Source organism: Anolis carolinensis, chromosome X, assembly GCF_035594765.1.
Source record: "Anolis carolinensis isolate JA03-04 chromosome X, rAnoCar3.1.pri, whole genome shotgun sequence".
NCBI lineage: Eukaryota > Metazoa > Chordata > Lepidosauria > Squamata > Dactyloidae > Anolis > Anolis carolinensis.
The window spans coordinates 8,142,959-8,155,765 of NC_085847.1; the positions used below are offsets into that span (position 1 = coordinate 8,142,959).

At 42.0% G+C, this 12,807-nt stretch overlaps 1 protein-coding gene across 1 annotated transcript in view; it reads right to left on the reverse strand.

Annotated features, from left to right (window-relative positions):
• The window catches only part of med13l (mediator complex subunit 13L), a 103,185-nt gene that overhangs the window by 13,381 nt on the left and 76,997 nt on the right, over positions 1-12,807 (reverse strand). Inside the window, exons 16-27 of the mRNA XM_062958339.1 lie at positions 12,586-12,791; positions 9,639-10,585; positions 8,637-8,807; positions 8,014-8,237; positions 7,152-7,344; positions 6,135-6,555; positions 4,494-4,713; positions 3,168-3,356; positions 1,859-2,082; positions 1,506-1,648; positions 824-982; positions 6-182 (exon numbers count right to left, since the gene is read on the reverse strand). Of these exons, the coding sequence (XP_062814409.1) occupies positions 6-182; positions 824-982; positions 1,506-1,648; positions 1,859-2,082; positions 3,168-3,356; positions 4,494-4,713; positions 6,135-6,555; positions 7,152-7,344; positions 8,014-8,237; positions 8,637-8,807; positions 9,639-10,585; positions 12,586-12,791 (3,274 nt within the window). The remainder of the gene's footprint in view (positions 1-5; positions 183-823; positions 983-1,505; positions 1,649-1,858; positions 2,083-3,167; positions 3,357-4,493; positions 4,714-6,134; positions 6,556-7,151; positions 7,345-8,013; positions 8,238-8,636; positions 8,808-9,638; positions 10,586-12,585; positions 12,792-12,807) is intronic.

A 12,807-nucleotide genomic window follows, 5' to 3' on the forward strand; every position in this document is an offset into this window, starting at 1 on the left:
CTTACCATTATTGGGGCTGAACCCGTCCTCATTGGGATAATTTGCTGGGGCAACCTGGATGGTTGCAGAGGTGGGAAAGACTAGGATGTGTGTGCAAGAGGCATCCTGCGGCGTATTCAGCTGGGATGACTGCAAATTGAGAGCGGTGCTGCGCCCAAAGACAGATCCCATGGTGACAGCATCTTGGAAGTGAAGCAAAGGAGAGTTACCGTGTGTCAGATTGAGTAAGGCGTCTTCAAAAATGGAGTGAGTAAAGACATGAACTTAGGACAAGCAATATTAGTGTTGGGAATAAATGGGAATGGGCTCTAAACATTCTCCCAGAGGTTTGAAGCTATGACCAGTAGCCTTGGACCTTCAAAATGCAGCCTTCCTGGAAACCAGTGGCTAGTTTGCCTGTCTGCCAACTATGTTTTGATCTCTGAATTTCATGGAAACGGTCCACACCATTCCCCAACTACTTGAAATCTTAACCCTAACCAAGTTAACCAGTTTTGCCCTGCGTTACCAACCAGAAGTCTCTGACATTGTGTGGATGTCCAGGAGGGACATCTGGTTGGATCCATGGTAAAGTCCAGTTAGACAAGCCCTCAGATTGCAATGAATGAACTGCAGAGCAATGAAAGGGAGCTTCCTTCTTCCCACCTCAAGACTGTACTGGCTCACAGTGTTCATCATGCAATACGAGTCCTTCAACGTATGCCATAGATACATCAAGAAGCAAAGTAAGTGTTGTTTGGAAAACAAAACAACAAAGACATAGCAAAGGGGCGGGGATATTAGCGCAGGTAACATTATTTGCAGACAGTTGTGCCCACATTACCTGGCATCACAACAAATGAGCCCTGGGGTTCCATAGCCACCAAACAGGCACTGAGAATCGAAGGAGAGTCGGTCGAGGAGATGCCACACATCCGACACACCTCCTTCAACTGCTTGCTGATTGTCTGCAGGGAACTCTCGCCAAGCAGGATGCTCCAATCTGGAAAAAGAGAGAGCAAGAGGAAAAGGTCATTCAAAAGATAAACCTCAGAACTGTTTACTCTCTCCCTTGGTGAGGGACCCCACTCTGGAATTATGAGCCATGTGTCTGCAGTTTCCCATGCGTTTCCCTATCCATCCTGCTCAAGTTCCCAGTCCTGCTGCATGTACAGCAGGGGTTCTCAAAGTTTTTCAACTTTTATTTTTAAGCAAACGTTTTGCATGGAGCCCCAGGAAATGTTTACATTATATATTATATTATATATAGTGTGTGTGTGTATGTATGTATGTATGTGTGTATATGTGTGCGTATACAGATATATGTATGTGTGTGTGGATACATATACACACATACATACATCTCTCTCAGTAATAGGAGCAACCCAGAGGCCATCCAGTTCAACCTCCTTAGGAAAAGCAAAATCAAAGCACCCCCAACAGATGATCACCCAGCCTTTGTAGTAATAATAATGATAATAATGCTGTTGCTTAAAGTGCAAATAAATACTCATGGCCTGTATTACCTTTCAGCTCTCCATGGCCAAGGCGTCCAAGTCGGCCAATCACAACTCTCCAAGGTAGTGATGACATTTGGATGATCCCAGTGCACCATTCCCACAGCTTCTGCAAGCCAATTTTACGGGGCGAAACTTTGCTTCTCTTTGATCTATGGCAGAAAAAAAGACAGCAAAAATATTCTTACACTGGAAGATTCTACTGCTCATCAATGGCATCTGATTAAACAGACTTTCTTCTCCAACTGACAGCACTTTCCAAGAAAAGAAAAAGGTGTTCTAAAATACTTGATCGCTTTAAATGAAAATGTCAAGGACTGGATCTGAAACTTTTTCATGCTCTCAACTGCTTACTACCCTACCTGTTTGGCAGATAAATATTGATCACACAGGTATCCAGTAACTCGCCATGGACATCAGTGCAGGAAGCCAGGAGCCAGCGCTGATCGTGAGACAAACAATACCCAACGAAAAGCACATTGCATTGCTGGCTGGCTTCTCCAAAGGTCTCCCCCAACTCCGTCTGTTTGTCCTTGATGGGAGCCAGTATAAATGGTGGAGAGTACAGCTGAATGGGACTGGGCCACTGTAGAAAGAGAACAACACATACATATTTGAGAAATAACAGGAATACGAGATGTAGACGGTGTCGACGACAACGTAACGCTTTTACAGGCACAACTTGTATCAAGCTATCTAGGTGAAGTAGAAATGGCAGTCAACTGTTGTACACTCCCACGATTCAAGGTGCAAACAGTTCAAGATCTACGTGCAGAAGCTACTTCATGGAAGCTCCTCACTGTACGAAATTACTCAAACACACTAAGAATGAGCATACAGCCTGTGTACTCCACATCCGATCTTAATTCAGTAATTCAGAGGGAGAGAAGAAGTGGTAGGCCCAGCTCCGCAACACCTAGATCCACCCCGACTGCAACGGCCTTGGCCTTGGAGGGAGAGAAGAAGAGGCAGTCTTTGCTGGACTCTCTCCTCCCAGGCGGACACCTTCTTTTTCATTTTGTGTCATGTCTTCAATTAGATTGTAAGCCCGAGGGCACTTTGTTCTTTCACTTGTAAAGTGCCATCTACAGCAATGCTGCTATATAAATAGATGATGCTGACGACGAGGACAATAACAATAATGATCCACCTGCGAAAACTCTAGCTGGCATTTTTTGTATCGATCTATGAAAGCTGAAGGAACAGAATCAGAAAATCTCAGAAGCCTTAAGATATTTCGTAACACCAAAATAATCCTTCTGTATTGAGGCTTCGGAAATCGAAAGGGGGAAATGCATCCCACTGATCTCCGATTCACACATCGAAACAGGTTTGGTACCGTTAGCAGTTTGGTTTTCTCAAGCCATGATGTCCAGCTGTGCGGATTATTTCCTCTGCCCTATTTGTTCCTCGTGGCAACATGAGTCCCAAAAAGGTGATGTTTATTCAGTTCAAATATCTGCTCTTTTGGAGAGACACATGGGCCCCTTCCACACAACTGATTAAAATTCCACATGATCTGCTTTGAACTGGGATATATGGCAGTGTGAACTCAAATAACCCAGTTCAAAGCAGATCTTGTGGGATTTTCTGCCTTGATATTCTGGGTTATTGGCTGTGTGGGAGGGCCCACAGACATCTCTGAACTTCTCTGGGTTGAAGTGTTTTTACCTCGGGGTTCTTGAGAGTTGTCTCAGTGTTGGCAGCTGGCCCAAAGCCTGTCAGAGACTTTATGTGGTTCTGGGTGGGCAGTGGTCGCCGGCACTGGCAGTAGGCGGAGAACGCCAGGGACTTCAAGTGCTGAAGGTAAAGGACCTGCTCGCCCTTCGTGGTTTGCAGCATGTTTTGGCAAGGCACAATCTAGAACGCGAGGGAGGAAGAACAAAGTCAAAATTAGAAGGCTCAGTTTGAGACTCCTTCACAGATCAGATATTTAAGACATTCCCAAAAAAATGTTTTATTAAAAAATGCAGGACTGGAAGAAGCTCAGGGACTACAGAGGCACACTATTCTGTGACACAACAGCCAATGACATCTTGCTGAGGAGAGGGCAAACTCTGCAGTGTTCTAAGCAAGCCTTATAAAGTTTTTTTCCCTACAAAACAAGACAACACCATCCTAGACTTCCATGGCCATGGGAAAGTTCACACAAGCATGATTCTGATACGGCAATTACAAGGATCAAGAGGCAATCTACTGTCAGGAAAAGAGCTCCATTGTGCCACTAAAGTAATTCAGAAGCAATTTTCATCAGTGCACACGATGCCCTTTTAACTCCAAAGCCTTCAAAAGGATCCCCGCAAAGCTACATCTTTAAGCTGAATTCTCACAAACAGAAGACGCAGTGAGAAAGCTGTGTCCGGGCATTTCAGAGTATAGGCAGGGATTCGATATGATGGGACTGCTGACATAAAAGCATGAAATAAGTGTTTACTGGATTTCAAGAAGAACCTTGTCAGATATTTTTGGGCCAGAAGCCTTTCTTTTTGAAGCAGGGTTCACTTTATCTGTGATTCCAAAGTCCAGCAATGTATTCCTTTCATATATGGGGGTTGTACTGTACTTAATATCAAAGTAAATGGGATTAGCGCAATAACTTCATTTCAACTGTTCTACAGGATTACAGTGTATGTATGCACTGTACCCTATTTACGGCATATGCGCTGTGCCATAAATTTAACTTCCATTCCAAAGCCACAATAAATCCATAAAATATACATCGTTCCTGAAGTATCAGTGCAAACTGTGCTCTCAGAAAGTAGCTTAAGAAAGAAAATATGCTGTGCTCAAATCATCGTGTATTGTTGCCTGGGCTTCCGCTGGCAAAACTCCATGTACTTAAAAAACAAGCTACAAACGCATGGACATAAATAAGACACATTAAGAGCTGGCAAGACCACTGCTTGGCTGAAAAGCTAAGAATATTATTGGTGTCTAGGAACACAAAGCTCTCCTCTGGAGACACACACACTGATGCAACGCTGGAGGAAGGAATACCTGGAGAATGAAAGAATCCCTCATGTGTTCAGGAAGGCTGTCCATCATCTCTGTGTAACATCGCATGAGACTCAAGACCCAGAAGTTGGCAGAAGCAGATTCCTCCTCCGCTGTGTAGGTGAAGGGATCGACCATATAAATAACGACAGCCGGAGGATAGGCATGACTATCTACAGGCTCGGGATCAAGGGAAACTCCCATTCTTTCCCTTTCTGCAGTGCTATAAAAAAAAAGATGGAATTAAAAGTTTACTAAAAACTTACGTGTGGTGACATGAAGACATCAATCAATGTACATTGGAGAGGCAGGTAATGCGATGACAATGGTGGTACATATACACAAGCCTACTGAAATCAATGGCCTCGAGCCAGCTTAATTATGTGTTGGGATGTAGTATTTTATATTACATTTTATATTTTATATTATATTTTAATATACTTAGACAACCTACAAACAATGTCAAACACACCTTCATACTCATGATACTCATTCAATATATATTCTGTATATATTTCAGATTTCAATATTAATGTCAAAAATACGTAGTATGATTTTACATAGGATTTGTGCTACATTAGAACAGTAAAGACAAATATCACTTAAGTAAAATAAACATTAAATATTAAATAACCAAAAAAAATAAAATAAGGTGTAAACACTAAGCTAATCTGGGAATCTGCTATTGCAACACACCCAATGAAGTGGTTTAAAACCAGTATAAAAAAAGATTAGGAGTAAGTACGTTCCAAAATTCATTATTATTATTATTATTAACACAACAACATTGTATGACACAACAAACAAGATAGGTATGCTGGATTTTGTATCACAAAATCACAAGTCGAACACTTCCCAAGTGTTTAGGACTGTGTGAATAATAATAATTATTATTATTATTATTATTATTATTATTATTATTATTATTATTATTATTATTATTATTAGTGACATTTATATCCCGCCCTTCTCACCCCGAAGAGGACTCAGGGCAGCTTACAAGTTATATGTACATACAATAAATTATATTATTAGCATAGCACAATATAAGCATTATATATTACTATATTGTACTATACCAGTATATTGCAATACTATTAGTAATATTACGTGTAATATATAACATACAATTATAATAGTGTATTATTATTATATTTTATTACATTATCTATTGATATATTATCTATATATATATATTCGTGTCAGGAGCAAGCTGAGTTGCTTCTGGAGTGAGAGAATTGGCCGTCTGCAAGAATGTTGCCCAGGGGACGCCTAGATGTTTTTGATGTTTTACCATCCTTGTGGGAGGCTTCTCTCATGTCCCCGCATGGAGCTGGAGCTGATAGAGGGAGCTCATCCGCGCTCTCCCCGGGTGGGATTCGAACCTGGCAACCTTCAGGTCAGCAACCCAACCTTCAAGTCACAAGGCTTTTATCCCCTAGGCCACCGGAGGCTAGTATAGCATAATATTATTAGTATAGCATAATATTATTAGTATAGCATAATATTATTATGCTAATGCTATTAGGAGCACTAGACAAGCTTGTCACACCTAGAACTGTAGTTGGTTGCTGGGAATATGGGCGTATGTTTATTTTAGCACCTATAGAAAGGGCTGACTGCATTTTGGCACGTTTAATTTACCTTTCCGTCCCTTCTTGATTCTGTTGAGATGAGCTGTGTCCTGCTTCAGTGTCTCCTCCTGAGAGGGAACTTCCTTGGGATCTCTCTGTGGGATTTGCTCCTGCAGCGAGGTTCTGACCTTGAGGGAGGCCACTACTGAACCCGGATGAAGAGGTAGTGTTTGCCGGCTTAATACTGGGAGCTAAGGAGGATGCTGATAACCGCGGCGCTGAAGAGCTGCCCACTGGGAGGTTCGTGGTCCTAGCGCTAGGTGTCGATGTGAAAGAACTGCCCACTGGGGGAGGCCCAGGCACAGCAAAAGGGGTCGAGTGGGAGGGGACCATTGGTCGCCCAGGTTTTGTTCGTTCCTGGCTCGATGGCGTCGTCTGTTTAGGTGGCATCAGCAGGCTGCTATCAAGTTGCAAAGTTGCTAAGTAAGGTGCTGAAAGAACACACAGATGGACAGAGATTAGATGGCTCTGAAAAGAAAGCCTTGAACATTCTCTCACTTTCACAGGAATCCTGTATCCCTCATGCCAGTGAACGTGGAGGACTGATTGTACAAGACAGGTTGTTCCATCATTCGAACAACTCTTCAGAACCCTCAGTATATTAGAATAAGGTAAAGATAAAGGTTTCCCCTGACGTTAAGTCCAGTCGTGTCCGACTCTGGGGGTTGGTGCTCATCTCCATTTCTAAGCCGAAGAGCCGGCATTGTCCATAGACATCTCCAAGGTCATGTGGCCGGCATGAGTGCATTGAGCGCCATTACCTTCCTGCCGGAGAGGTACCTATTGATCTAGTCACATTGGCATGTTTTCAAACTGCTAGGTTGGCTCATTCTGTTCCCCAGATTCGAACCTGTGACCTTTTGGTCTGCAAGTTCAGCAGCTCAGCGCTTTAACACACTGTGCCACCATAGTCATATTCCCAGGTCAACCTTTGGGAGAGGCTCAACCTCAGGTTGGCTCCCACATTAAAGAGATTTGTCAAACACAACACACACCTGCTGAAAATAAGAAACCTTTGCATACGTACCTAGGTGGTGACGACACACTTGCGCATAAAGTTTGAGCTTGGAATGATTGTCAGTGTCTTCGCTGCCCCAGGGTGCATTGAACCAGTCGCTCACCACTTCATCTGTCAGTTTCTGGGCGGCCGTCCTTCCCACCTGCATGATCCCATCGTGCAACACTTTACAGATGGGCTTATGCTGCCCAAGCCGACACATCTGGAGGCACAAGGAAGGAAACTGATTACAGTAGCAAAAAAGATGCACAAGTTACAGCTAGAGGTCCATATGCCTACTTCGCAACCAACAAAAAATATTTTGACTTTTAGTTTAATAGGAGTTTAATATCTTTCTGCTTCCATAACATTGTTTTCAATGGGTCTCAGGCACTCTAAATTCTCTCTGGATGAAACAATAGAAGAGTATTCCAATAAAATCAGAGGCTTTCTGTCTCCCAAATGCCTGCAACTGGGGGAACACTAACTGAATGTGTGTTTCTTTTGCACACCTCACCTCTTAATCATTACTGCTTCCTAGTGGATAATTAAAATACTACTAGAGAAACAGGCAGACGTCTCTGAGAATGAACAAGAAAATCAATGGACTAGATGTATCAATGTGAGTATCAGACCCATATTTCAGTTTAACGCTTCACTTCACATACAAATGTAAACTGAAATCCCCTCCACAATGTAACATTGATTTTGCACAGGCAGAAATAAATTATACGATGCTAAACTAATAACCACAATTATTTGATGCATGTAAGTGTTTCATAAATAGTACTCCCTTGCGTACAATGAAGACAAGGGATTTTTTTTTGCTAGAGCTTCTTCTACAATGCAATTGCAGGAGGGACGTCATATCCTAGTCTTGGGGACTGCCTACCTCATATACAGTGCTTAAGTCCCTGAAGAAAGTTTTGGCTCCATTAAGCAAGGCCTCATTTTCTGGACACACCACAATATAGGCAACATCTTGACGGCCGCCATATGGATCCAATAGTAGCCTCTCCCAAAAAGGCAAGGAGAACGGAGAGATTGTCAGGAAGTCCTTGTCGTAACCCACCAGCAACGTGGGAATGGGAAGGGGCTCGGGGGATTCCTCTGAACCTGAATGGAAACGACAGTTACAGAACTTTGATCATGGACTGATATCAGGTACCATGGGCTGATTTTTCTAAGAGTTTTTATTACATAATGAAAATCAATTCAGATGGAGCTCAATCTTCCACAAGTCAAAATGGATAACATTACTTCTTACTTCTGAAACCGTAAGAATTTTATGGCTGTGGATATGCAATCCTTCTCCCAATCAATACAACCCTTCAGTCGATGCATGGCATGACCAGCACAAGAACCAACTGGATAATTTCTGATAAGGAACACAGCTTCGAATCCCACATCTGCACTATCTTGGGATCTTTTATATAAAAAAAAAAAACTTGGAAAGCTGCAATGTTCTGCACTAGTGCAAAGCAAAGCGAATGAATCTGAACATGTTGATCATACCACGTCCTGCCATTTTATGGAACTGCTGCCAAGTGAGGGGTCCTTGAACATGCTGGATGGTCTCCCAGGTCCTGCCAGTCCGTTTCTTCTGGATGGCGTCCTGCAGAAAGGGCTGGAGAGAAAGGAGCATGCGCACCACGTCCTGGGAGGATAGTGTGCTGATGTCCAGAACTGCAAAACAACCATAAAGCTGGAGTCACTCATGGAACCATTGTCCATATGATTGTGTATGATGATGATTATGGTGATTGTGATGTTTACTGAGAGCCCACTTTTTCTCTCCAGAAACGACTCAAAGTGGCCTACATTAAAAGCATTTCAATACAATTTAAAATCCAAAAATATAAAACATTGAAATAGGAATAAACATCAATGGTATTCATTAGAATATAACAATTAAAATCCTTAAAACAGATAAAAATATATACAAAGCTAAAACCACAGCACCCCCTGAATTGAGCTTTAAAACCTTACTCTTTAAAAGCCTGCCTGAATGGAAGTGTCTATGCTAACCAGCTGGCCAGCTCATGGTATCACACGTGCTTGATCTGTTTGCTTCCATGTAAATGCTGTTGAAAAATAAACAGCAGCTGCCCGATCTTGCTGGGACAGAGAGCAACATAACCTGATTTTGAATAGTATGTTGTGCAATACTGGCAAGGGATCAGCAATCTTTTCCATCCTCTGTCATCTGATCCTTTTAACTGGAAATACTGGAAATTTAACCTCAGACCTAAGCTGAGCTGTTCTCCCCAAATCTTTTGAATGAATTTTATTATTACGGTCACAGACCAGGAGTTTAAAACATTAAAAAAAAACATTAAAACCAGAAATTGAAAGCATTAAAAGCAGAAAGTCCAAATGTTTTGGCAATTCTTTCTCACTCATTTCTTAGAATTTGTATGAATTCTGTTTTGCTCACGTGTGTTTCCAGCTTTACACAGGAATAGCATCACACTCCAGCATCCCAAACATTTTCCCAAATAAAAAGGAAAACAATACCGTTACTGTGAGGCCAAGAGTGAATCGTAGCACTTCGGACAAGAGCTTCATCCACTTTCCCACCGATAGGATTATCCACATACTGCCGGCCTTGTTCCAGGGCATTGAAGCACTCCACCCAGGAATCATTGCTTTCGGCCCGGACTCTGTCATAGTTCCAGTTCGTGGAAGGGAGCGTTTGCCGGTTAGTTGCAGACATGTAGTATAAGCAGTTCATGGAGGTGAAAGGCTGGGTGTGTTGACTCTGAAGGAGAAGGAGAAGGCTAATGGGGAATTCCTGAACCTTCTTGGATCCCTCTCCCAGCTGAGGCGTTAAAGGGGACTGGCTCAACATCAGCCTCCTCTCTGCAATTTGGCCAATGTCGGACGTCTTGCCAAAAATATCCAATTCATCCTCGATGAACAGCCCAGAGTTGTACCCGAGTTTGCGGTTCACGATTGCACTAAATCCACAAGTACACCGATACTGATCCTCGTTGGATGAATCTGGGATATACAGCCCCACGTCGGCCCCCTTAATATTCATGTTGCATGCGCAAATGCAGCAGCTGTCAAAATTGCTATCTTTGAAGATGTTCAGCACTGAGTCAGAAAGAATGAGTGTGACGTACAGGCTATGGGCCTCCAGAATGGGTTGGACAGTTGCCGGCTCCACGGAATTGAGGGGCCGGGAGGTAGAGGGCGTTGACGCCGGCGAGCCTTGGTCCGTGCTGTCGTATTTCACGGATCCTTGTCCACTGGCAGTGCCGCCACCTCGAGGCGTCCTTGGGGTCCTAGGTGTGCGTGGCGTAGGCACAGAGAAGCGGGGAGTGGCTGGGGAAGGCAGGACTCCTGCTCCACCATTGCTGGCTGGCGCCACACTGTTTAGTGTCACAGGAGTGCTCATCTGGGGAGTGTTCATCTGAAGATAGTCTTGATCCGCTAGGCTCCCAACACTAGGTATGTTGCTATAACAAAATAAGGGGGGGGGGGGTTATATATTGATATCATTCCAATGTTTAAACACAAAGATGGCTACAAACCGACTTTGCAAGTGAAAGTGTGGAACATCTTGAGTTTCTCTGAGACGACTTTTCGCAAAGCAAGCCAAGGTATGCACATTCTGTAACTAAAGTTGTATCAGTTACATTTCAATGCACATGCAAAACCTTATGAAAAGGAGAGTGTTTTTTATGTTGAAGATTTCGTGTATTTTCTGCGATTTGCCTGCTTTGTTAATTTGAGCCTCAACATGTCATCAAAACATGCCTCTTGCCATCAAAACAAGTCACCATTTTCCAACACACATGTGGTCATGGGCTTTCCCAGAGAGAGCTCTCCATAATCATTCCTACTCAGATTGCTAATAAAAACAGTTTTCTTAAAATGGGCCCGTTTACAGCCATCATTTCCTTGATGGAGTGGAAACCTGCAGACATACTGCTTTGGTGTCCCTTTTCAGGTTAAAATATTCATTTGGAACCCCCATTCTGCCAGCTATTTGAGAAGGAAGTGCTGTGCAACCTGATTCACTGGAACAATTTCCTTGTTATCTCTTAACAGACTTGAGTAGCAGTCAAACGAAAGGAAGAAAGCCCTGTTCAAGACGCTTAAACACAGCAAGTGCCACAGAGAAGCAATAAAAGGTGACCTATAAATCTTGATTAGCAATCTCTTGTTTGGCTGACGCCTGCAGTAATAGTCTTTGTTCTAATTGGATTACACTGGAAATAAAAGATTGTTATCCTAATAAATACCTGCAATTAATAATCAGCAAAGGCATCAGAAGATAGTTACTATAACCAACAACATAAAACCAACCCAGGAATTAAATTGCTGCCCAAATAGTGTCAAGGGCATCATGATTCTTTCTTTCCTTTTGATGGCAGTTCCTTTAAGAGCCCAGTGTTTTCTGTGCAAAAGGTACTGTATATACTCAAGTATAAGCCTAGTTTGTCAACCCTTTTTAAGACTGAAAAAGCCCCCCTCGGCTTATACTCAGGTGAGGATCCTGGTTGGCTTATATTTGGGTCGGCTTATACTCGAGAATATACGGTACAATTATTATTTTTCTGTATTATTATTGGTATTATTACATTTATTGTTTTTCTCTATTATTGTTGCTACTATTACATTTATTTTACTTTATTATTATTATTACATTTATTATTTCACTCTGATCTTATTATTATTATTGAATTTATTATTTTTCTCTATTTATTATTACATGTAATATTTTCTTGTATTGATTACTATTATTATTACATGTATTATTTTACTCTATTATTATTAAAAGGATACATAAGCACATTTACATTGAAGAATATGAGAATAATGATTTGATCAGAGTTGGACAGTCTTATCTTAAATTTGAGCTTTATGTAAATATTCAAAAACATTTAACCTACTGATGCCTCAATTAATGTAATTTTATTGGTATCTATTTTTATTTCTGAAATTTACCATCCTTGGCTTATACTGGAGTCAATGTTTTCCCAGTTTTTTTGTGGTAAAATTAGGTGCCTCGGCTTATATTCGGGGCGGCTTATACTCGAGTATATACGGTAGTACTTTTCTGCAGAAATACTTTCTGAGCAGAAAACAGTGTTTCCCATGCAGAAAATGCGGTTTCTGTAGGGCACTTGCGAATCTTAAGCAGGAATGACAGAAGCACCCACTCCTATCGTTTATCTCTCTTTTGTTGAAAATGAAATACAGAATGAATTTCAGATGACTACAATGATGGCTGTCAAATGTTTATCAGCGCTGAAATGATGTCTGATCACTTTAGCCTAATTATTAATTGACATTGTGAAATAGGCATCTGTCAACTTCATTATGAGCAAAGCAAAGATCAGGAGTAAGTGGTAAAGCTGATGAATGTTAACACAGTAAGCATATTAAGCCTATTTCCTGTAAGAATATACAAACACGCACACCGATATCCTGTCTCCATTGCTGTACTTACGTATAACCATCCCGGATGAATGTAGTGTTAGGTGGTAAAGAAAGATGTTCGGTTTTGGGAGGAAGAGCCCAGGATGGCCGATAGACACAGGCCTCTGGAATCTTCAGAGGTAGCAGGCACTGGCTTGGGAGCATCTTCAAAGGCGCAAATGCAGAGGAGCCCAAAAAGGGCTGAAAGGTTGACGTCTTGTGCACATAGGAGAAATCCTGTCAATCCAAACAA